The sequence below is a fragment of the Brachycentrus maculatus genome, unplaced genomic scaffold (genome assembly GCF_059751285.1).
Source record: "Brachycentrus maculatus isolate JH-2025_06_01 unplaced genomic scaffold, ASM5975128v1 h1tg000027l, whole genome shotgun sequence".
Taxonomy (NCBI): Eukaryota; Metazoa; Arthropoda; class Insecta; order Trichoptera; family Brachycentridae; genus Brachycentrus; species Brachycentrus maculatus.
The window spans coordinates 103,319-129,481 of NW_028280781.1; the positions used below are offsets into that span (position 1 = coordinate 103,319).

The 26,163-nt window shown below is 27.9% G+C and overlaps 1 protein-coding gene across 1 annotated transcript in view; it reads left to right on the forward strand.

Annotated features, from left to right (window-relative positions):
- Window positions 1–26,163, forward strand: part of unc-13 (protein unc13 homolog) — a 480,145-nt gene that overhangs the window by 85,194 nt on the left and 368,788 nt on the right. Inside the window, exon 5 of the mRNA XM_088270463.1 lies at window positions 4,159–4,282. Within this exon, the coding sequence (XP_088126589.1) occupies window positions 4,159–4,282 (124 nt within the window). The remainder of the gene's footprint in view (window positions 1–4,158; window positions 4,283–26,163) is intronic.

Here is a 26,163-nt window from a genome sequence, read left to right on the forward strand (position 1 = left end):
ATTAAATAATAAGTATGAAATTTGTACCAGGTTCCACTCGACAATCATTTAAGACCAGTTCCAAAGAAATATTGTTTAATATGTACAAAAGTGACTGTGCAATTTATCGCTTTTATTTGAACGCGATATGCTTTTTGGGTTACTGCTTTCTCATTTTTTTACATTTAAAACTCAATTCTTGCCCATTTATTTCCCTCAGTGGTGACTCGCCCAAAACATTATTTAAAAGCTGTTCCTACTCGCGCAATATACATACCTATACAAAGTGTTAGGTTCGCTTTTGTCCTTCCTGGGCTATGGTTTCATATTGAATTTAAATACTTTATTGTATTACCTATAAAGCGTTTAGCGTCACAGAATTCACAAGCAAAGTTTCCTTCTAGTAAAAAGATACAATACCATACTTACTTGTTTTGTATCGAATATATAAATGAAAGCCTTTGTATTATACTTATTTTTTCAAAGAATATGTATTTTGAAAAATAAATACGTTTTGTTATTTTATAAGTTTTACATGAATTGCTAGATATTCAAACATCATTAAGGTTATTTAAACAGCTATTAATAAAGGTTTCTAAATGACTTTTTAATACAAATGTCAACAAAAATGAGTACAAAAGTTCTCTGTATCGTCATGCTTCATAAAGGGGTATGATTTTTAGGTGTTTGACAAATAGTAACATAAGTTTTCTACTTTCAAAACTTAAAAAGTTTATTACCTACTGTATTTGTTTTTGTAAAACTGATACAATACATTAACTGTTATCAAATATCTATAGAATGATATTGCTTAAAAAGCATCAAGATGTAATATTTTAAGATGTTATTCTAACACCACATAATTTTTTTAAAGTGATACAATAAAACATAATCTTGAATTAAATGTAACTATCGTCATACTATATCGTGACATATTTAATTATTTCTTTTGGAAGTCATTGATGTTATAAAATTTTATGTTAATTTATATTAAAAGATCTTTTAAATTTTATTTGAATTGCTACGTTACGAAACTTGATTCACGGTAGTAAAAGAAAGTAAGCTTTTGTGAATATTGGAGAGTTTATAATTAAACAACTATTCATGAAAAAACTTTACGCCGAAAACCCTTAACTCTTTTTTTATCATTTTAAAGATTCTGTATCAAGGTCGTAAGTTCAATTGCCTATCAACTTATCAAATTTTTCTTAATGTGAATTAATGTTATCCCCATTAATAATTTACAAAACTTCCATATTTTTCAATGAAGGTTTTGTATTTTGTAAACTTAACGTGATCCTTAACCTAATCATTTTTGTAAAAAATCTAGTCTTAAATTGTGCCCCAAAATTGTGTTAATATTTCAAACACATCTATGTTAATTTTTTTTACAAAATGCTTCTTATATGCGACATAATAATATACATTATTTTTTGACATCTTAACATAGATGAAGAAGAATTTGGGCATTTACAAGGCATTTACAGGGTTAAGTGATCACTTTACACAGTCTTACATTTACCATTTTTACCACATACATATACCAATAACTAGAGTAACTAAATTTTATTCTCATAAGCACGTTGTACAAAGTACCACGTTTCCCGGATGTTAATCCCGTTGAAGAGCGTTTCAATGCCCAACTTGAAAGAAAGTTTTCTTTAACCTAACTCGTTGCTCATAGATACTAGATGGCGACACATGTGAAAAACTTTTTCAATTTCAACTAAATTTGGTTTATAAGTCCAAAGTGTACAAGGGTGTTGAATATTTTAATTATGGTTTTTTTTCTGAAATATACATAAATATATAATATCGAAGTTCTTTTGTTTCTTTATAAGAATGTGTTATTCTTCATGCCATCTTTCTTAATGTCCGATTTAAATACGGTTTTTAATTAAAATAAATACAAACCAGGTGACGATGGAGATTCAATAGTAAATAAACGAAGAAAATAAACAGCGCAGTATAAATTATTTAAAATTATTACTATAATTTTCAAAATCATAATATTATATTTCTTTATACTTTAATTCATTAAAAGAACATATTTTATAGTAAAATATAATTTGCAACTCAAGGCTATGAAGAAGATCCAGAAAAGGTCAAACATAATAAAATTACTGATTTAAAAAATAGTTGTCACTTCATTAATTATTAATTATATAAATTTAACTGTCAATAATTTTCAACGTCATTTTAGGTATTGTCATACATGTTTTGATGCATTCTCCATGATAATCAGACAAGATGTATCAGATTTCAAGAACTAGAAATATTTATTAAGTAAAATTTAAATAAAGACGTTTTAATATACATATATACATAAATATGATTTTTTTAAACGCTTAAGTAAAAAAAAACAAGGGGTATTTTCAGCAGGTATTCGATGAGCATATCATTTAGATATTGATCGTTGATATCATTCATGTTTTTTCCAAGTTCAGTCCACTTAACTTGAAGGGAGGTTTTTATGCTCATGTTTACTTCATGACGTACTGTAAGGGAAGGTCTTATTATACGGGGATCTTCCTGCATTTACTTGCTATAAAGGAACTATGGAGCCTTATCGAAGGATGCTGGGTCCGTACTTTATTTTGTTTACTCTTGTTGGCGTTGACACAAGCCGAGTTAACGATAAGCAAGACTGGTACTTTAATCTAACCTTTAATAAAAATAAACATCTTCAGAGTAACGAAAGGAAAAAAATCAAATATTGAAGGAATAGAATTAATGTATGTCAAATTTTTAGATTTAAAAAAATGAGAGTTATAAGTAAACAACCTTGATGAAAATCTAACCTTTGAAAAAATTAAACATTTTCATAGATACTAAATTTACATTTATATTAAAATTAGTTTACATTTATTTTAAAATCAATATTAACTGTTCAATCAAATGAAATGCCTTATTTAATTACTCTATTTGATTTCAATATAGATTTTTATTTAAATAAATATTCCCTCTGATCCTTCCTTTAAACTATTTTTTTTTGTAAATGGTACTACAAAATAAGTATTTGTTAAACACTTATTTTAAGATCAAACGACTATTTCGGAGTTTAAATTTATTTAATTTTAATACGGTGGATAGGTATGTTTCAATTTTCAACAACTTTCAATATTAAAGCGTTGACAAATATCGATACAATATTTTAAATGTGAATATTATTGCAATTGAATGAAAATGCAAACAATTTCTACGAAAATTTTACTCCTTGATTAAAAATTTACTGAACATACACCCGAATAATTATTGGGAAATCAAAACGAAGTTTCAATTCGATTTATGAAGCCTATTGTAAATTTATTTCCATCAGTATGTTCAATATGAACTCGTGATATAAGTTTGCCATATTATTAAAACTTATTTTAATTTGTAATGAAATGAGAATTGCTCTTAATAATTATTTACACTCTGAATTATGTGGTTAATTGAGAAAATTGCTTATACAATTTTTATTATTACTGAGAGATTGAATTAAAAAAAAATAATACAAGACTGGAATTTCTTGACAATTCGTGTTATTAGATTAAGATTTGTGCAGATAATTCTTGCAGGAACTGCATTTAATATTATAATACAATAACTGTGGAGTTTTTTTCTGCGCTTTTACTTCATTTGACCAATTACTGGGTTTGGTCATTACTGACATCTTCAGACTAAAATAATCACTTTGATGATATCGGTAACGACAAAATCCATTTAAATAAAATAAGGGTTTTGGTTTAATCATATGTAGGTATATCATATTAATTTGGAATAAATACATATTTTGGAATTTAATATATATTTTGTAACATGCAACATGGTACACAGTGACTACATACGCTCGATACAAATATACTATATGTGTGTTTTATCTGCAGAAACTATAAACAATAAAACAAAAACTCTCTGGCATGGTTTCGCAGACCCCAGACTGCAAAACTGGCGTCACTGGTTCGATTTCTGCCAATTGCATTTTTTTGTTATATGTATTTTCAATTGGCCTGGGTATTTTTGTATACAAATTTTTGCATTTAGATCCCCTATCCTTACTTTCCATATATGCAGACAAGCTTCTTAAATAGAGGAATTTCGGGTTATTTCTTTTGAAGATAAAAACTTTGTTTAACAATACTCATAATTCACTCTTTTTCTATCCTTATAAGATTTGTTTCTTTCGTTGTTTTGCAGGAAGGCTGTGGTCGTTGGTTTCCCTTGGCTGGAGAGCTAGTAGTTCGAGGTTCTGAAATTGTTGGCACAGCGGGAGCAACCGGTCACGCCATTTTATTAGACTGCAGATTTGAGCTTCCATTTGGTAAGTTAATTTTGTTCCATTTCGTAGAGCTAGAGCTTTTTGATCTTCCCACTTTCCTCGAAGTTATTTCCACAGCTTTTTGTCTAAGTAACGGAGTTCTCACCGGCTATTATATTTGATATCGTGTGTATGTATATATAAAGAAACAAAAATGTTTAGATCTTTAAATTAATATTTTTTGTGTTAATTTTTTAATATGTAGTATTCGTTTTTTAAAATTTATGTATTTCAGATATGTTTGAGATATTATGACTACCAAACACACATGTTTATTTTTTTAAAATTTTTATAATAAACTTAAAGCTGCTGCTACAAAAATAAATAAACCCATTTTAAACCTATGCAGATATTTATTTTGTTTAATTTATAAGAAAAAAAACCTGTTCCTCGCAAATTAACACGATTTTTGTATAATACGTAAAAAATAATAATTAAGTTTCTATGGACTTATAAAGCAAAGTTCATAGTGCATTTAAAATCCAAAAGTTTTAAACCTTTCAATCTTGTTTTATTATTGCAAAGGGCAAATATTTTATTTTCATTGAAAATAATAAGTTTCTCTAAATCATTGTATAATTAAACCCGTTATAACACTGAATTTGTGGACGTTATTTAAAGTTTTTTTAATGACTCGTGTAAATTTATTTAAAGTCACCCGTTCAAATCTTGTTTTGCATTGTATTTAAATAACGATTTTTAGAAACGAAATATTTTGCAAACTCTACATATCTTCACAATGAATCGCCGCTGTTCGGTTGAGAAATTACATTTGATATTATTTTAGTGAGATTTATACTCCATATTCACGATTAATACTCCATTTGCCATGTGCGTGTATTGAAAGGTCAACACAATACTTCGAACAATAAACCTTATCGATGCATTTAATCTAAAAAAAATACCGCCGCAGTCATTATCAAACGGACGATCATATTTTTTTTGTAAAACGTTTCTCTAAGTACAGATTTTTATATTCGATTTATGAGTCCGCAACACCCTATCCTTTCGTAAACACTATTGGGAGTGTTTCTTGCTACATAATAAAAGATGTAAGTTATTTATTGGAAAGCTTAACCACGTTCAAGTACTTTGTGTGTGGCGTCGAATTTCTACATTTTGCTGTTTGTACTTCAATTTACCTTGAATATTATTTGAAGTATTTGAATAAATGTTTTATGTTTTTTACTAAGAACACGTATTCTCTTATTCGTAAATTAACCCTACCTGACTTGTCAGTATAAATTGAAAATAATACCTAGTCATATCGTTTACGGGTGATTTTATAAATTCTTATGTTTTTTTTTAAACATTTTTAATGTAACGTTTATCAAAAATAAGAGCATACATTTGAAGGAAAAAACACATCAAAGTAATTTTATCGATCCACCACAACTTTACTCAAACAGAGAAATTCTTTATACATTTGAGAAACGTATATTCATGTATTTATTTCATTAGGGATTTACCGGGTTGAAAACTTTAATTAAATTATTCTGTATAACCTCATCTACTCTTGTAGGTATGTTACAGTGCTAGAAACAGTGGGGAAATTATTTAAATAAAAAATTCCAATTGGCCATAAATAATTTACTTATTTATAATGAAAAATGTACTCAATTTTTATTTTTCAATGACATTTAAAATTGCTCACTTTTTCTTCCTAAAATATATTCATTTGATTTTTTTGAGGTCATTGTTTAGTTTATTTGTTTACTTTATATGTAAAATTACCAAGATTTCATTTTATTAAAATAAAATTATACTTTGAATTATACAAACAGAAAATACTCTGTCTATCATGTAATACATTTATTAATTAATACATTATTTACCAATTTCGACGAAAAATTAAATTTGATGGATATAATATTATAAGTTTACTTGAAACTACTTAATAATGTTTGATAATTTTAAGTTTTATCCTACAGTTTGACAAAATTATTTATATAAACAGTTACAACAACAATTTCAACTGTTTTCATGTACCTACTCGTAATATTGAAAACGTTTAATGTTTTTATGAACATGCTTAAGGTATATATACCAACATCGTATTTCAAGTGAACTTTATGAGTGCTTATATTATTAATATGATGGATTATGAAAAATAGTTACTTTTTGTCATCACCCAGTACTTCACAGCTCGAAGCTTAAAGGTTTTATCTACTTACAATAGATATAAAATTGGAAGATATCGTGATATGCGTTTAGTACCCACACGTTCCGGGTACCACATGCAACGATAATAGAGGGATCATCCGGCTTGTGAAGTGTCCCACCGTAAATCAGGCAGGATACAGGATAGATTACACATATCCCCGGAGTGCAGCGCGTCGTGGGGGCGAGCGGATGATTAATATTGTGCGAATTTCAGTGACATGAGAATGACGTGTGACGTGTGACGCAGGTATCCACCCGCGCGTAGGCGGATTCTGGCACTCTGACTGCGCGAGCTCGACACTGCGCTGGGGCGGCCTGTCCCCGTACAGGGCCTACCAGCCTTGCAGGACCTCTTACCTTTCCTACCACCCGCCCTGCAGGACGGGCGAGCCCTACGGTAAAAACCCGAGATAAGAGCAAACTCAGCCGACACTCGAGGTCGAGTCCCTACGCATCTTCTGACGCAACGGCAGACGCACCCATTTTTTTTAACTCTCGATAATCTCTCTGTACAAATCTGACGATATTTAGTGAACATTTTCAAATCTCATTTGATTGATTCGGTATTCAAATCTTAGTGGTAAAATATTTTTATTCTTAATTTATGGTTTACTTGGTAAATACCACAATTATATTTTCACATTTTAACTTCCTTGCCCTTACTATTCTACCTGCAGACAAGCTTCTAATAGAGGCTTTGTGGGTTATTCCTTTAAAATAAAATAAATAAACGTAAATTTGGCGTTTAACTATTAGAAATCAATTTGAATTTATTTTTAAAATATTAAAATGAAACACTGATTTTTTTTTAAACATTAAGTCTTCTCAATGATGTTAAAATATTAAAAACACATAATAATAAAATGCAGTTTTTGTCCTTCTTATGGCATTTTTAAACCACTGACTGGCTTACAAACTACTGTCACAATTTTTATTTTTATGTATTTAAAATAATTAAATACGATTTAGTAGACTCTTATTATCAGTGTTTGATTTTAATATTAAATAAACATTTAAATACCGCTTTTTCTTCAAACCTATTGTGACACGTATTTAGATGCATTGCGTATCATACGGTATTTGAAAATAATGCGAAATGTATCAAAATACGTGTCACAATAGATATTTAGAAAAAATGGTATGTATTTACTTAAAAATTAAATTTAAATTAGTTTCTAAAATCATCTCATTTTATTCTCATAACATCTAAAAAATGTTAATGGTCTCTTAAGTGAAGCTTTGAACCCGACCAATCACAGATTGTAACTTCTGAAATTACCCAGACTTTCATATTTATAAATTAACTTATTTATTTTTTGGCGTTTAATTTGTAGAACTCTATAATCATATTTAAAATATCAAATTCAAACACTGATTTTTACATAAATATATTTATTATTTTAACATTTATATTTTTTTAATCGTCGTATCAATGGTTTTGCCTTTTAAGGACACGATTAGTGAGAAAAGTTTTTAATGGCCTAACAAGATGAAATAATTATCAAGACGATTAAATTTTTTTGTTTTTTTTTTAATATGCACCTAAATTGATCCTAAAAACCAGTGTTAAATTTTAATATTTGAGGTATCTCATTAACTTCTTAACCATTGTTTTGAAATAAGTTGAATAGTTTATTTGAAACCTATGTTTGTATAAACGTTTCCATAAAAACAGGTGCGTCAGCCACTGCGTCAGCCGCTGTTATAGGAATTCTACCTTCAACCCCGTATTATTAACCTTTCAGTCTGTTTCATTGTTAAACTGAGCAAATTCTTAACATGTTTTCAGAAGCTTAAAAAGTATGTTATGATTAAAGCTAATGGTTCATTGAAACTGGCAGAATATAGTTATAATAACAGGGAGTCACAGTTGTATGCTGCATCCAACGCACGAGTGAATGTCCGCAAAACTCACAAATTAGCCTGAAATTTAAAAAGATTTAGTCCCAGTTATGTTCAGCACTGATATGAATAAATATACATGTTGTGCAAGGTTCTGAAAAACATCCTCATTTCATTGCAATTCTTGCCTGATTGTCTCACAAATCATCCAACATTAGCACAATCAACCCTCCATCATTCGCTGACGTCGGGATATATTCGTATGATATTTTATGATAAAACAAACGCGTTCATATTTTTAATGGTTAAAACTGGAATTATAAATAAAATAAAGATATTTTGGTGATATAAAAGGAATTCGATTTTTTAATTTGAATCAAATCTTTATAACAAAAATACAAATATATTTTTCGTACATACAAGTAATGTATCTAATCTTCTATCTTTTATTTTGTAAATGAACCTAAATTTCTTCAAATATGTAAAAAAAAATCAAAAACCGTTTTCGTCAAACATTTATGTATAAAAAACCAATAGAAACTGAAAATGCTTTTAATCGGAATTATTACTTACATAATCCAAAACCTATGTAACATTTTTAAAACATTTTTTCATTTTCAATAAATTTCTGTGCGATTTTGTAAATAATTCATAATAATTTTTGTTTTAAAGCTTAACTTCAAAACAAGTTTGATTCCTGCTAGATATGAAATTATTTACGACTTTTAAACATTTTTAATTAAAAAAGAAAATGATTTTTCCACCTCTTGATTTTCAACCCTCTAAAGTCTATAAATTGAAAATTAAACGGATTTATATTTTGACAAAATTGAACGAATAATAAAATCAAGGAATATATTATTCAGTTTGAATGTGTATTGAGTGATTTATAGTGACATTAATATTGAATATTAATATTGAGTTTAAATATCACCCTCTCAAATATTAAAGTTATCAACATATTTTATGTAACCGTTGCTTGTCGTAAGTCAGCTTTCAATTGGCAACCGTAAAAATTAATGTATCATGACGCTTTTAAATAATATTTCATGTATGTTGACGGATTGCATGTTAAGGTTTAAAATAAATTTAGCAACTTATTGATCCATTTTTTGTGTTTAGTTTGATAAAATAATCTTGAATTGATAGAAAAATCATTAATAAAACTGTGTCGCATGATTTGATATTATGTGTTAAGAATGCGCTTTTTACTAATGTTCGGCTGTTTTTATTTCTAAATGTTCTCTTTTCTAAATATATTTTTGTGTTCTGTGTTTATTATAAAGCAAAAACTTAAATGTCTAAAAGTTTTTACTTTCAGTTATTGATTTTAAATAATTTAAAAAAAAAACACATTTTTCCTTCATTTTTACTATACATATATTGATAATGACTCGTTGCATGAAAATGAAGAAAAAAAAAAGAAAAAATAAGCAAACATTTAATGAAGGTTTCAAAACATACTGTAAGTTATATGTGATATGATTTAAAATATAAAATTAATAATAGTGAAGTTTCTCAAAAAAGAGGTATGAGAGGAAACTGAAAAAAAGCTTTGAAGGCTACATAATTGAATGTAGGGTTTAAAATATGTAAATGATTCGAGCAAATTCTAGGATCATATTTCTTGTGAAAACACGGACCAAGTGGTATCGTTGGATAGCGCTTACTTAAAAAAAGCTTTTACTTAACTTTCATCCAACCGATTTTCATACTTAATATTTCTTTGAAAACTACGTTTTCTTCACGGCGATGGTAAATAACCCTGGAGCCAACATAAATTTCTTCAATTCAACTTTAGATAACGATTACCTAAAGAACAACTTCACAATATATACGGGTACTTCATAGACCAATTGAAAATAATTAATATAGCTGATCGAATAATAATTGCTTATCAAATATTCCTTAATTAAATTTTCAATTATATTGCTCTTACTTTATAACATTGGTGGATTTACCATCACGTAAACACGCCTTCATTTTGGGTTAAAAAAATTTTCGCCAGAAGTCGGTAATTCCAAGACTTTGAAAAAAAAAATAATGAGGTATTCAAAACGTAAAACTCCATTTATACATAGAGATGTGTATTTGATATTTAAAGCTTCACTGGGGTAAAGAGATTTCTTCCATATTTAAAAGGGTGTTTGAAACTATTATTTTTCCTACTTTTTCTTTATATATTTTTTTAAATACGAAGAATAAAAAATAATACTGCCCCCTTTTTATAATAAACAACTTCCTCGGTGTACTAATTTTAAATAAATAATTTAAAAGCACATTTAAATTTAATACGTAACCAAAGTGTTGTAATCATTGTATTGAAGTGTTACTAATGGTACTCGTAATGTTTCTTTATGATACAGATTTCATATCAATGTTTCTAAAAACAAAACATGATGTGTTAATAAATAAAAAAGCACATAGTTTATACAAAATGTACATTAGCTTTGTGTTTCAAGTATATGACCTCGATAAAGCAGTTTGCAGGAAAGCTTTTGACGTTAAAAGCAGGCCTATAGTAATGTGGGTCGGAGCAATTTTTCGTGCCATTTATTTATTGCGTGCGTCCACTTTGCGAGTAAATTCTCTCGAAAATATTTTACGTTCGAGCGAGTTTCAATAACGTTAATTGCTCGCAAATGACGCGGTTTTTCATGACATTTTGTGTATAAAATAATGTTATTAACGCCAATTCCACGTTCACGTAAAAAATGAATGTTTTTGTCTTAAAAATTCTCAAATCCAGGAGATATTCTACAATAGTATATAAGAAAAAATAACATTATAAAATCTTTGCAATATTTGTACAAACTTTTTTAATATTCTTTTAGTCATTCCCTTTTATATTGTTATCTCAACATAGAAATAAAATAAAATGGAAGTCTGGGTATTTACAAAGCTTACGATTTGTCATTGGCTGGTTTATGTGATCACTTTACTTACGTGTGACAAACATACATAGAACTCCTTTAGAGCCGTCAGAAAATCTCAAAAACAATTAAAATATTTATTTCTGTAATGCAAAAACAGTCATGAACAAACTATGATTCAGACTTATACTATATATATTACTCATATTTTTTATACTTTATCTCAATCTGCCATTTTGTGCGTTGAATGAATATGAACTATATATCAATCAACCGTATTTTTGAAGCTTACCACCAATAAAAAATTGACTCATAACTCAGGAACATTTTGACATATCAATATATTCGTCTTTCTTCTATTGTATATTGATTCATAAACACCTTTTTTTCAAATATGTTAGAATTAAGATTTATTTTTAAACGTACACCAATACCGGATAAACAATTTTACAATAATAAATATAATAATTGTCAATGCCTTACTGTTTGCATAATAACTATATTATTTTAATAAAAATAAATAAAAGAGGGCAATAAATATGTGAAAGTCGTTGAATAATAAATATTTGTATTTTATTTTTTTACCAAAATGTGTAAAGCAGTTATTTCCTTAAAAGTTTTTCTTCAGTACAGAGCTTGTAGAAAATAAAACAAAAGTTCATTTCGTAGTCTTAGTAAATGGAGCATACGATGTCAATAACACAATAACATCAAGTATCATTCTCAAAAGTTGTTGAAATAAAAAATAGCAAAAATATTGTTCTCAAAAATTAATACTGAAAAAAGGAATTTTGTTTACATTGGTTAAGGTTTACCTTACGTTATTGTAAAAACTAATGTATTTTGCCATATTTTTAATTTATCGATATAAAATTACATTTTTTTTTAAATATCAAAGGTTTTCTTAAAACATGAGTATGTTGGTTATCGTTCTAAATATTACCATATTTGTTGAAAATTTACTTTGTAATTGATTAAAAACGAACGTGAAAATTAGTGCATTTAACTTTCTTAAATATGAACTTAAATCAATCATATGTATAACCTTTAAACAAAAAAAATATTTCAGTACGGCGTTATAAAAACACTGAATTTGAAATCATTTTTAAAAATTAAAAAAACCTTTAGTATGATTTTTTCGCTCCTTTGGAGATAACTATCCATTTAAGTGAAGAATAAATACGATTCTTAAGAAAATAAAGTAATGTATATGTCAATGATGGGTAGAATAGTGTATGTAATCCAGTGATCACTTAAACCAACCAGACAGCCCTCTGAATCTCCAGACCTCGCTTTTCCCAATATATTAATTAAAATCATAAATAGTAAAGGCGCCACAAATATTTTTGAGGGTGGATAAAATTTGCATAAACGACATTTGGGTTTATTTTTACATGTTAATATTTAATACACAAAATTAAAACAAACATAGATGTACACGTAGGTGAAATGTAAAAACCTACACCACCAATATTTTGTTGCTCAAACTTGGCTTCCTAGTTAACGCTACTGAAATAAATATTCCATTATACTAACTAACTAACTAACTAACCATCACGCCGCTTCCCCGCAGGGGTAGGCAGAGAGAATCGAACGCCACACCACTCTGTCTTTGCAAACATTCTTTGCCTCTTCTACATTCATGCATCTCCTCATACATACCCGACGATTATTACGACTCCTGACCCGGCCGCTTTCAAGAATTTGACATACCTGATTGTGCCAAGTTTTCCTCGGTCGTCCTCTGCTTCTTTTTCCAACTACATTCGCTCATAAATTTGTTTAACCGTTCTTTCTTCACTCATACGCTCTACATGTCCAAACCATCTCAACACACCTTTCTTAATTTTATCGATAATGCTTATCTCAGCCTTACATTCTTTCCTTATTTCATCATTCGAACATCTATCAAACATCGTTTTGCCACACATTCGTCTGAGGGATCGCATTTCGACTGCATTCAGTCTGCTTTCATCCTTCTTTTGCCAACTCCATGCTTCGCTTCCATACATAAGGGTTGGAACCAGAACTCCATTGTGAACTGCCAGTTTAGCTTCCGCTGATAGATTTTTATTTGCTAAAACTGATTTTAGTGCACCATTCACTCTGCTCCCATTATTTGATCAATATATATATTCCATTATTTGATCAATATATCTCTCATCATCAAAATATATTGTATTTTAAGTAATCTGATATTTTTATGCCAATTTCAATAAAAAGTTTAATTCAAAAACAAACATTTTCCAAGTTTATTTGGAATGCATTCGATAATTACTAGTTACTTTCTAAATCATATTAAAAATCACAATATTGGTGACTCAAATATTGATTACATTTTAACTTATTTTTTCCGGTTGATTTGAGACTTCAAATTCAAAGCATTTTTGTTTTTCATTGTGATGTTTTTCATGATAAAATAAATATGAAATGAAATATTAAAACTCTAAACGTTTATTTACGTCTAAAAGATCGATAATTTTTCTTTATAAACTGTATTTTTTTTCTCGAGTTTAACATTCAGAACCCATATGTTGTTTGTATACCTGCTCTTTCATGTTTCCACAATAACACCATATTACTCCTTTATTACCCTCAGCTGTTCAATCAATCCAGCACTTCCTTCCGCAAAATTTCCTCCTCAATTCTATTTCTTTCCGTCTGTAGACTCAATCACTGTCACTTGACGTAACGCAAGTGTACCTTTTCTGGGCAGGGAATTGGATGGGAAGTGAACAACTAATAAAATGAACAATCGAACAAATAATATATATATATATATATGTATATATATATATGTATATATATATATATATATATATATATATATTTAAATATATATATATATTTATATATATATATATATATATATATATATATATATATATATATATATATATATATATATATATATATATATATATATATATATATATATATATATATATATATATATATATATATATATATATATATATATATATATATATTTATATATATATATATATATATATATAAATATATATATATATATATATAAATATATATATATATATATAAATATAAATATATATATATATATTTATATATATTTACATAAATTAATCAGGAGACTATGTTGTTAAATTATCATAAAAGTGTAATCTTTTTTCAAACTCGATATTTAGTTATTTTTTTAAGAATTGCAAGAGTATATATATATATATATATATATATATATATATATATATATATATATATATATATATATATATATATATATAATATATATATATATATATATATATATGTATATATATATATATATATATATATATATATATATAAATATAAATATATATAAATATATATTTATATATATATATTTATATATATTTACATTAATTAATCAGGAGACTATGTTGTTAAATTATCATAAAAGTGCAATCTTTTTTCAAACTCGATATTTAGTTATTTTTTTAAGAATTGCAAGAGATTTTTTTTTTTCATTTTTATTGTATATTTATAACCTTTTTTTCTTTTTTGGATACATTGGAGTTGGCATGATTTACAAAACATTGTCACTTCTTCCAACCAAAACTAATTTGTCAATTATATAAGGATGAAAAGCAATTTAAATTACTGAAATAACAATACTACAAACAAATAAATATTTTTCATAATGGTAACCGATTTTCACATGAAACTTTTGATATTTTATTTATTGTTTCGGCATTAACTTTGTGGTAAGACATGTTACAATGATAAAGAAAACACTTGTTTTTTACCACTTGATTTTTATTATAGACTACATGTTTCAAAAGTTAAACTTCCATCATTCAGGTCTGTATAATAACTTAAACTTTTGTAAACTTTTAATACATACTTTAAAAGGTACCTAGATATAATGATCATTTTATTTAGAAAAACTCTTAAATTGAAATGTTTTCAAACTTTGCTTCAAGTCGATCCTTTAAAAAAGATCTTAAATTCGTTGTGAAAACAAATTTAAGGCAGTTTGTTTTAATGCTTCGAGTGGTATAACGTTGTTACAGAGCCTTTATGTTAGAAGATAGTTGTCGAAAACCGGAAGGCGTGGATTTCGTCAGGGTCTAAGGCTTTCCACCTCGAAATAAAGTATTTTTATGCTTGGTAAGATTCCGAACACGCACATATTCCACACTGTGACAAGAATCGTATTATTTTACGAGCCCGTGTGATGTTTTCGATACTTGGATACCCTTGAAACTATGTAAATGGTGACAAAATCTGTTCGATGCGTAATGCCTAAATAATGAAATATGTATTTAATAACCAATTTAATAACATTCCTCGAAATAATAATTTTTTTAAACATGAATTACAATAAAATTCCATTTTATGTGCGTTATTATTTCTCTTTTTGTCGCTGTAAAATGTGATGCAGAAATATTATACGAATGTTTTTTTTGCATACTATAATGATTTTATTTTCACATTATTTTTTGACATCTTATCAAAGATGAAGAAGAATATGGAAGTCCCAATGCCCAGACTTCCATATTCTTCTTCGTCTTTGATGAGATGTCAAAAAATAATTAGTAAAACAATAATTAAAAATGGATATATTTTATATTACATAATATAATGCATACTATATAAACCTTGCAGGCTTGCACACTTTATCTCAAGGTTTGGAATAAAGATAGGTAGTGAAAAAAGAAATATATAAATATCATCGATAAAAAAACAGCTGTCATTATTTTTCATCCCTGTTTTGCTAACGTATTGTTTTTTGATGCTCTCATTTTTTGCTTAGATCGGCAGTATACGAGTAGAAGCTAAGGAGACCAATACACGTGTCATACGTTCTATTTGAGAGAAAAAAAACTCATTAAATAAATTTAAAAAAAAACTAAAAAAATGTGTTTAATAGTTTTATCGAGCCGATTTATTTTTCTAATGAACTAAAAAAAAAACTTTCACAAATAATTTCAATAATTTTAATTCTCAAACAAATTTCAGTTAACCTTAAGTATTTATCTTTAGTCCGCCTCCGTGGTGTTATGGTCAGCGTATTTAGCTACCATGCTGGAGGTCCAAGGTTCAATTCCCAGGGGGGGTGAGAATAAATATTTGTGATTTTACACTCTAATATTTATTAAATATTACTGTGGACTGGTCCCTGAAGGGCAGGAATGATCACCTTGCCTTAATATAATTAACGATCAAGATAACATTCCGTCAATACGATGCAGTGCCCTATGCACCTTTGCGTGCGGATAAGGGTTAGAGAGAGAGAGAGAGAGAGAGATTTATATTTAAGGTGGTAAGGAAATGTGGAGCGAATAGATGACGAGAGATTGACTAAGAAAATAAATGTTGCGAATGTGAGTGGAAGAACAGAACGAGGTCTGCGTAATCGGAGGGCATGTTTGACAAGTTGCATGGATGTGAAGGAAGCGTGAAGAGTATATCAGGACAGAAGAGTGTGGCGGTCCATCCTCTCTGCCTACTCCTACGGGGAAACGTGATGGTAGTAGTCGTAGTAGTAGGAGTAAGTATTTACAGTACCCGATAACTTCCGTATGGAATCGCAGTACATACAACAATCGCTGAATACATAGTCTAGATCTTGTCTTGATGTTGTTATAAATCTTATCCCTTTAACATCATTTAATATAAGCAGATTAATCGTAGACTTATTTAAGTTCAAGGTCAAAGTAACTTTACAAGATTTTGATGATTTGTCTTCGTTAAGTCAAAATGAGAATGGCATTAATATGGCAGGATTAATAAAACTTAAAACTTATGAGATAATACAACTTAAACTTGTCACATTTATCATATCACCCTCTTTGCTAATAATAAATGTTTGTTTATATATTTATATATATATATATATATATATATATATATATATATATATATATATATATATATATATATATATATATATATATATATATATATATATATATATATATATATATATATGTAATAAAATAACTAGGTACCTACATAAAACAGTTCTACCACCAGATGCCGCATGCGTCGCACAGAATTAAACAAAAGAGATCCGATAGGAAAAAATAATTGTCAGAATCAAATAGATAGATAGATAGATAGATAGATAGATAGATAGATAGATAGATAGATATAAAAATTATTATAAAGATAAATTAAGAATAAACTTTAATTACAAAGCAACACATTGTTTATTTTATTATTATACACCCACTTTACATATTATTTACACTTAATTTTCAAAAGGAAAATATTACCACGTTATAAAACGACAATTTTGTTAATTGGAAATGGATTATGAAACATTAGATGTATTAAAACAATTACTACAATATGTTCGGAGTGAGAGAGAAAAATTAGAGGATGATCAAAGAAAACGATTAGAAGATAATCAAAGAAGACGTGGAAAACTAAGAACTCGTGATAAAATTAAAGATAAAAGTCCATGTAAGATTTGTGAAAATTTAAATAAGGGAACTCGATATCACTCTGAAGCAACGTGCTGGTTTAAAACAAAGGAGGATGATAAGATTAATAATAAAAATGAAGATTTACAAATTACACAGAAACAGTGCTTGAAGAATGAAAATAAAAATAATGTGGAAAAAATTTCTACAAAATATAAAATAAAATATACTCCAGGAAAGAAGAATTTAGAAGTAGATTGTCTAAGCAGGAATCCAGTATTAAAATCGAATGAAAATGCAGATGAACAATTAAAAGTTGTAAATTTGGTTAAATTAGAAGATATTTCAAAAGATCAGAATAAAAATGAAGACATACAAATAACACAGAAACAGTGCTTGAAAAATGAAAATAAAAATAAAGTAGAAAAAACTTCTACGAAAGATGAAATAAAATATACTCCAGGAAAGAAGAATTTAGAAGTAGATTGTCTAAGCCGGAATCCAGTTTTAGAATCGAATAAAAATGCAGATGAACAATTAAAAGTTGTACATTTGGTTATATTAGAAGATACTTTAAGAGATCTGAATAAAAATGAAGGAATTCAAAAGAAAAAAACAAATGGATTGAGAAAAACTGTGTCTACTTTAAAAGGGTCAAGAAAAAAAAATACAAAAAAAGAAAGAAAGAAAAAAGAACGGAAAAAAAGAAAGAAAGAAAAAAAAAAACAAGAAAGAAAAAAAAAAAAAAAAGAAGGAAAAAAAAGAAAGAAAGAAAAAAAAAAAAAAAAACTTTATCATATCACTAAACTTATACCAGTCCCTTCACTACAAGAAGATGATCCGGAGGACGAGTGAAAATTTTACTATGAATTTTCATCCCCAAGGGGGGAGATGTAATAAAATAACTAGGTACCTACATAAAACAGTTCTACCACCAGATGCCGCATGCGTCGCACAGAATTAAACAAAAGAGATCCGATAGGAAAAAATAACTGTCAGAATCAAATAGATAGATAGATAGATAGATAGATAGATAGATAGATAGATAGATAGATATAAAAATTATTATAAAGATAAATTAAGAATAAACTTTAATTACAAAGCAACACATTGTTTATTTTATTATTATACACCCACTTTACATATTATTTACACTTAATTTTCAAAAGGAAAATATTACCACGTTATATATATATATATATATATATATATATATATATATATATATATATATATATATATATATATATATATATATATATATATATATATATATATATATAAATTAATGGCAAATGTGAGCGTGAAAACAGAACGAGGACGACCGAAAAAGGCTTGGCACGATCAGATCAAAACCGATTTGTTTTCTTAATATAAAAAATTGAGAGTGAATGTAAACTTCAAGAAAAAACAAAAATAATGATTATGTGTATAAACCACTTACTGGTTTTGTTCAGGAGTGTTTTGTTAAAAAAATACAGAAATTTTATTGAAACAGAAAATTATTGAATTAATCGTTAAAATGTAAAAATATTAAATTTTTATTTAAAATCGACATTTCCATGTCAATTAAACTTATTTAATATTACTTTGGACTGATTCCTGATGCGCAAGAGTGATCACATTGCCTTCATGTAAGTAACGATCAAGATAACACTGCCTCAATACGATGCAGTGCCCTATGCACCATTGGATGTGGATAGAGGTAAGAAGTAGACTTTGGTCAAATTCTTTGTATTCGTTAAAAAAATATTTTTCAATAAATGTTTATCACTGTTTTTTTTATTGAACATTTTGATTCAAAATATAATAAACCATCAACTACGTAATGTGAAAATATAAACTAAATACGTTTTATACAATACGATAATATTTTAAACTAAGTAAGTTATTTACGTGACAATCCAACCTAAAACTTAACTGAATAGAATTAAAACTAAATGAAGTTAGCGTAAATTTGTATAACTTTGTTTGTCTAACGCTTCCATTTCACACGCTTTACTTCTGCCATAGCTTTTCTTGTTTTCTTCTTGTTTCTCATAGAATTAACTAACTGCTCTCCACGAAATTTCCAATTAACACACTTCCACACCACTGAACCTCCTTCATACTCTCTCCATTCTCTTACGACACTCTTCGACTAATTCTCTCGATAAACAGGAGTACGGGCAAACTAAAACAAATGTAGATTTTTCTCCACTTTTATTTTTTATAACCAATGATTGGGTTTCGTGGTGAATTAAAGACAAATAAAAGAGTTGCTGCTCAATAAAAAGCTTCTTTTCATCACACCAATAGATGTCTCTAGTGAAGTTCTAGTGATTCAAGAACAATATTTCAAAATTGGTTCATATGTACATAGAACTTCCAAGAATTTGAGCAGTGTGGTTGTCAATAATGGGTAAAATTGGTGTGTGTAAAGTGATCATTCAAACCAGCCTATGATGGTCTTCAGCCCCGTAAATGCCCAGACTTCCATATTCTTCTTCATCTTTGATGAGATGTCAAAAAATAATTAAAGACAAGTCTAATAATATTGGTAGCTTCATCTGCCGTTTACTGGTCTAATCATATAAGAAAAACTGGTCTCATACATTTATTTTTTTTAAATATATTTTTTTTTCAAACATTTTAAGTGTGTCCGAATATTTGTTCACAAATCTGGATCATCTCACCAATAGATGTCTCTAGTGAGGTTCTAATGATTCAAGAACAATGTTTCGAAATAGGTTCATTTATTTGTATATAGAACTTAGGGTAGAATTGGTTAATATTACACGTGTGTAAAGTGATCACTTAAACTAACCTATGACGGTCCGCAGCCCCGTAAATGCCCAAACTTCCATAATTTTCTTCATCTTTGATGAGATGTTAAAAAATAATCGATGTTTGTTGTTTTATTATATTAATTGCAGATGAATAACAGTCACTCTAAATTTACTTCATTTACAAAAACGAAACCACTTAATTATCAAAAAAAAACATAGTGTTCTCACTCTCCTTATCATTCATCATTCATATCGTGTAATACCACTTAAAACACTACGTTTGACCAGTGGTTTTGTAATACCCATTCTATCATCAGGTCAACAGTTGACTAGAGAGACAATGCAATGGAGCTAATGATCGAATGGTTATTCCGAAATCAGTAGTCACGAAGTAGTATTTTTGAGTGGTATTACACAAATCGAACAACGAATGATAAGGAGAGTGTTTAATTGTCATTCCACAAAGTTTACAATGTTTTTAACATAGAAAATATTTAAAAATGTATGTTATGTACCGATTGACCCACAAAACGTAAGAACCTATTGATGAAGTTTTTTGAAAATTATTTTGTAATAAAAACCTATTTGGGTATATCGGTAGCAAGTTTAAAGCCTAAATTGGAAGTAATACAAGCCAGGGACTCATAATCCCTAGAAACGTGCTTAAAATAACAATTACTTTTTTCTTGCTGGTCGGTAACATAAACTTTCAGGGAAAAAATAAAACACATACATATTTTTATGTATTGTCAACATTTTTCCATTAAAAAAGTTTAAGAATTGTTTACATGAAAGAAAAAATACCTTAATATGTAACAAAAAAATAAATTAAATAGACACAAATTTTAAGATTTTGCTAAAAACTTATTTTGTTAATAAAATCTCACTAACTATACACTGGTTCTCTGTAGAGGTAGGAACAGAGAATAAAACGCTTTTTCTTCGGATTTAATAGTCGCCAAATATGTTATAATACGTATTTATTATAAATATCTACGTTTAAAATACTTTCAAGTAAATTATTTTTATTAATAATTTTTTTAATTATATTCGAAAACTAAAAAAATAAATTGCTTATTTTATTTATGTCCATTTAAAGCACTTTTCAACGAGATAACCAGTATTTATTTTTTAAACCATAAAATCTTTTTTAATTAATATAAATTAAAATACGGTTTACGATTCTACTAAACTTTTAATAGTTTTAAAAAGTCCTTTCAATGAGAAACATCTGTTATAAAATAAAATATGTAGGTTTATACAAATCATGAATCGGATTTTTATTAATATTAATGTAATGAGTCAGTTATCTGTTTATTTACGGCACTAACAATTTTCATCCAATATTTAACAAAAATTAATAAATTAACCATAAAAAAGTGAAATAATCATAAAAGTAATAAGTGAAATAAATCCTACTGTGTTTTGTAATTAGAATTAAGTATCTTTGCACCGAACTGGATTTGTTATTTTAAAAAAATTAAATTTTTGCAGCTATTTGTAATAATTTGAGAATGTATGAGAATTATTCTCCTAAAATCATCATTATAAGGGAAAATTTGACATATTATTTATTATAATTTTAATATAATGTGGTAAAATAAGCAAAAGTCTAAAGATGAAGAAAAATGCAAACTAGTTCATAAAAAAACAGTAAAAAACATCTTAATTACAGGTATACAGATTAAAGATAAACCCTTTCTTAAGATCTTCTTTGTTAATAACGACATACTATCCTCTAATTATTCCTCATTTCGTCATCACCTCAGCATATTATTTTAGAATAATTTATTTACTATCACAGGGTTGACGGCCTCTGACATGGGTTAACCCTTATAATTAGAGCGTATAACCTCGATACAGCGACGTTCCGTATTAGCGAAAGCCTCTCTAAGCCGAGGATATAATTCTTAAAAGCTTTTCAATACTGTAACTTTTAAGCGTCTCTTTTATACGCTACATTAGTTTCAATACAAAAGGATAAAACCCAAACAAACTGCGGTGAATATTGTAAATTAGAACACACTTTTTCTATTGTTTTAATTAGAAAATCAAGCTTTTTAAGAAGGGTATTTCCTATTTACTATAACAGTTGTTATAAAATGAAACATTTTTTGATATATAGTAAACAGTCTAGGAAATATATTTTTTTAAACAAATATTTTAGTCAAAATGAACAATCATCAGTCTTTTTAGTAGTAGTACACTGATAAAATATTTTTGTTATTTTTGTGGACCAGTTTAAAAATTCAATTTGTGACTTTAAATTTTAATGAAATTTTATGGATAAATATGCAAATCCATCCGTCAACGAAAAATATATTTATATATCCATGAAAAATAATATTTATTAATAAAAAAATTATATATATAAAATATATTTCTCAGATAGTTCAGACTGTGGTGTTTGGTTAGCTAATATGATCTTATAGTAACAAAATATAAAGGTTTTACCCTGTAATAGAAAACAACCGTGCTGAAATTTTCTATCAAAACCAAATTGAGCTTTCACTTTATGTCAGCATTTGAAGAGATGAACCGCCTTACCACAACTTAAGCTTCTTAAGTTGCGGAATACCTCAACTAAGAATTTACTCTGTTAAAGAGAAACGTAATATGACTCTTCAATATAAACCCTTAATACAATATAAGTATTATTGTATGCTTTGAATAAAGTGAGGCCTTTTGGTGCAAACTCAATTTTACGTTTTTTTTATAATTAATGGATCGGTTATTATTATTCATGGTTTTTACAATTATTATGTTTATTTTTATATTTAATAGCTATTATAGTTTATTATTATTTGTATTATATTATTTTGTCCGCCTCCGTAGTGTTATGGTCAGCATGCTCGGCTACCGTTCTGAAGGTCCCGGGTTCGATTCCCAAGGGGAGTAAAATAAATATAAGTGATTTTTTCACTATATATTTATTCAATATTACCCTGGACTGGTACCTGAAGCGGAGGGCTGATCATCTTTCCTTCATGTGTAAACGATCAAGATAACACTGCGTTTATATGACGCAGTGCCCTATGCACCACTGGGGTGTGGATAAGGGTTTTATTATTATTATTATTATTATTATTATTATAGAACAGGAGCTATTATGCTATTATTCCACGTGAACCTTCTTAGTATTCTAAACCAATAATTAATCCCTTCCGTTTCTATTCCTCGTCAAAGTAGGATTATGTACCTGTTAATGTTTTTTTTGGAATCAGTCTCAACACTGAATGTGAAAGAACGAACAGTCTTTATGACACATTTTAATCCATGCAACTTAAATTCTGTCAAACGCGAATGATGTTTTAAGGGGTATCAAAATAAAAATCAATATTTTTTTGCATTATGCTTATGTTTAATTACTTATTTTGATTAATTTATTAAAAATTCCCCTCGACTGATTCCTGATGGGCTAGATACATCACCTTACATTCATGTGTGAAAGGATTAAGTTAACACTGCTTTTATATGACGCAGTACTATATGCGATTCACATAAGGGTAAGAAGAAGAAATGAATATGTCATCACGTATTTTATTTTGTGAGGTGTTTTTAAAAATAAAAAATTAAAGTATTTGCAACAAGTTTTAAAATAAAATGAAGTAGTAATAAAATTATTTAAATCAAAAACATTTAGGCGTAAAATGACAAATATTGATCATAAAAGTACCTTGAAAATAATTATGGAATATGCTCAACATGCTCGAAAGAAGTCAACTTAAATTACATTCTCCCAATGGCGAAAATTTATCTGGTATGTTAAACCCGCTATTTTTTCGAATTTTAATATCCTACATTCAATTTTCTCTTCCTTGTTTTCCGTACAGTCACTATGTCAACGTTTGTTCACACCAATTTAAGTTTAAGATAACTCTGCAACGCAATAAAATAAAGAAAGGGGAAAAACACAATCAGAAAGTTGCGCGCAAACAATAATGCTACCTAAAATGCCTACAAAAGCCAAATGCAAATCTGTGCGAGGCAGAACGTAATATATTCTAAGCTTTCCGGTTTATACGACAAAGCTCTTGCGTACATCCTCCATGTTGTCCTTTCCGGCGGCATCTCTCAGCCTTTTAAGCCTTAAATGGACAAGGAATTAATTTAAAATGATTGAAATGGGTATAAATATAACCAGGAAACCACCCGCTTCACGGAAAATGGAGAAAATGTAGATTTTGATGTATTATTAGATTCCTATTGAAATCCTTTAATTTTTACAAAAAAAGGCGAATAGTTTTGAATCTTTTATCATTTTGAAACAGCAATAATCAACTGTATTCTTTCGATCATTCATACCTCCATTCGCGCAGTTGATTTCTGAACGTGCTGCTGGCTGCAAAACGTTTGTCGTAAGCTTCGTATTATTATGTACAGTTTTTTTTTCAATACGACCGGAGGCTTTGAAATATCCCCTTTCGAATTATGCGTAAATTTTAGATATTTTGTCTGAGAAAGTTTAATACAAATGATACATTTTGCTTATTGATTCGTGATTTTTTTCAAGACATCAAAGAAATTATAAAATGGATTTTATATCATTTCAAATATTGATGGTTACATCAAATAATATTTTTGAAATAAACCATAAAGCAACCGTCCTTTGATGACAAAAATAATTTAATTTTTACGATCGATATTTTGTATACTAATTTATGTACATTTATTCCGTAAGCTGATTTAAACATACAATTATTTGAGCTATTTGACGTAGGCCAGGAATGAGTTAGCAAGAAAATGAAACCATTTGTTGAATTAATTCTAGTGGAGACAGGTACGATTTATTTTTGGACTAAAAAGAAAATCAAGTCTTTGTGCAAAATGTTGGTTAAAGCTTCTCGTTTCAACATAGCGCGAGTCATGCCCCATAAATTATAAGTAAGAAAAAACACAAAACGGGGAACCGCAGAAAATGAAATTTGAAAGGACCAAAAGTTAATAAATAGGTAACATCAAGTTTATTGCAACTATTTATCACATCTCCTGAAAAAACAAAACGAAAATCTGAAGATTTTTTTTAATAGAGAATCTCATCAATGTGCAATGGTGATACAAGATTACTATTTGAACCCCTAAAGTAATCATTTAAAAAATAAAAAATAAAAATAGAAAAATATCACCTTTCTTAAATAAATGATTTTTGACTGACATACGTATATACCCTATTTAAAAGCCATATTGATAGAAAATCTCATCAATGTGCGATACGAGATAACTATATTAACAACAGATCTTTTTAAGTAAAACCTGAATGTTTTTTCTGCATTTTAAAAATATTTAGTATATTTAAAAAAATAATTAAACAATACATTTTCCTAAAAATGCAAAACAACACTTTCTTCCCTGTAGCAGGTAAATATTTAGTTTAAAATATGCCACTTTTGCTGGGATAAAGTACCTTACCTGGGCATTCTGAAAACATGAACAACTAAAAATTGTTGATTTTTTATATATGACGTTGATGAAAGGAATGAGCGATATTTGAGTATAAAGGTACTCGAAATACTGGTCTTAATAAGAGTTAAATACAAAATTAAAAAAGTTTTTTTCTATGCATCCCCTAGTATGTAAATTAACTCGGAAAGAATTTTACAAACATTTCTTGAAGGTCTCGGCTAGTAAAAAAACCTTCTTAATTCAACCAAAAACATAGCATCTTCAAAATAGTGTCAATAGAAGCAAACATATAACTTTGAAATTTGAGTACCTTTGTAGTCAATAATGGGCAGAATGATACATTTTAGACGTGCATAAATTATATCATTTCAACCAGCCTTCGACAGGTCGTGAACCCTGTAAATACCCATAATTCTATTTTTTTATTCGTTTTTGTTGAAAAA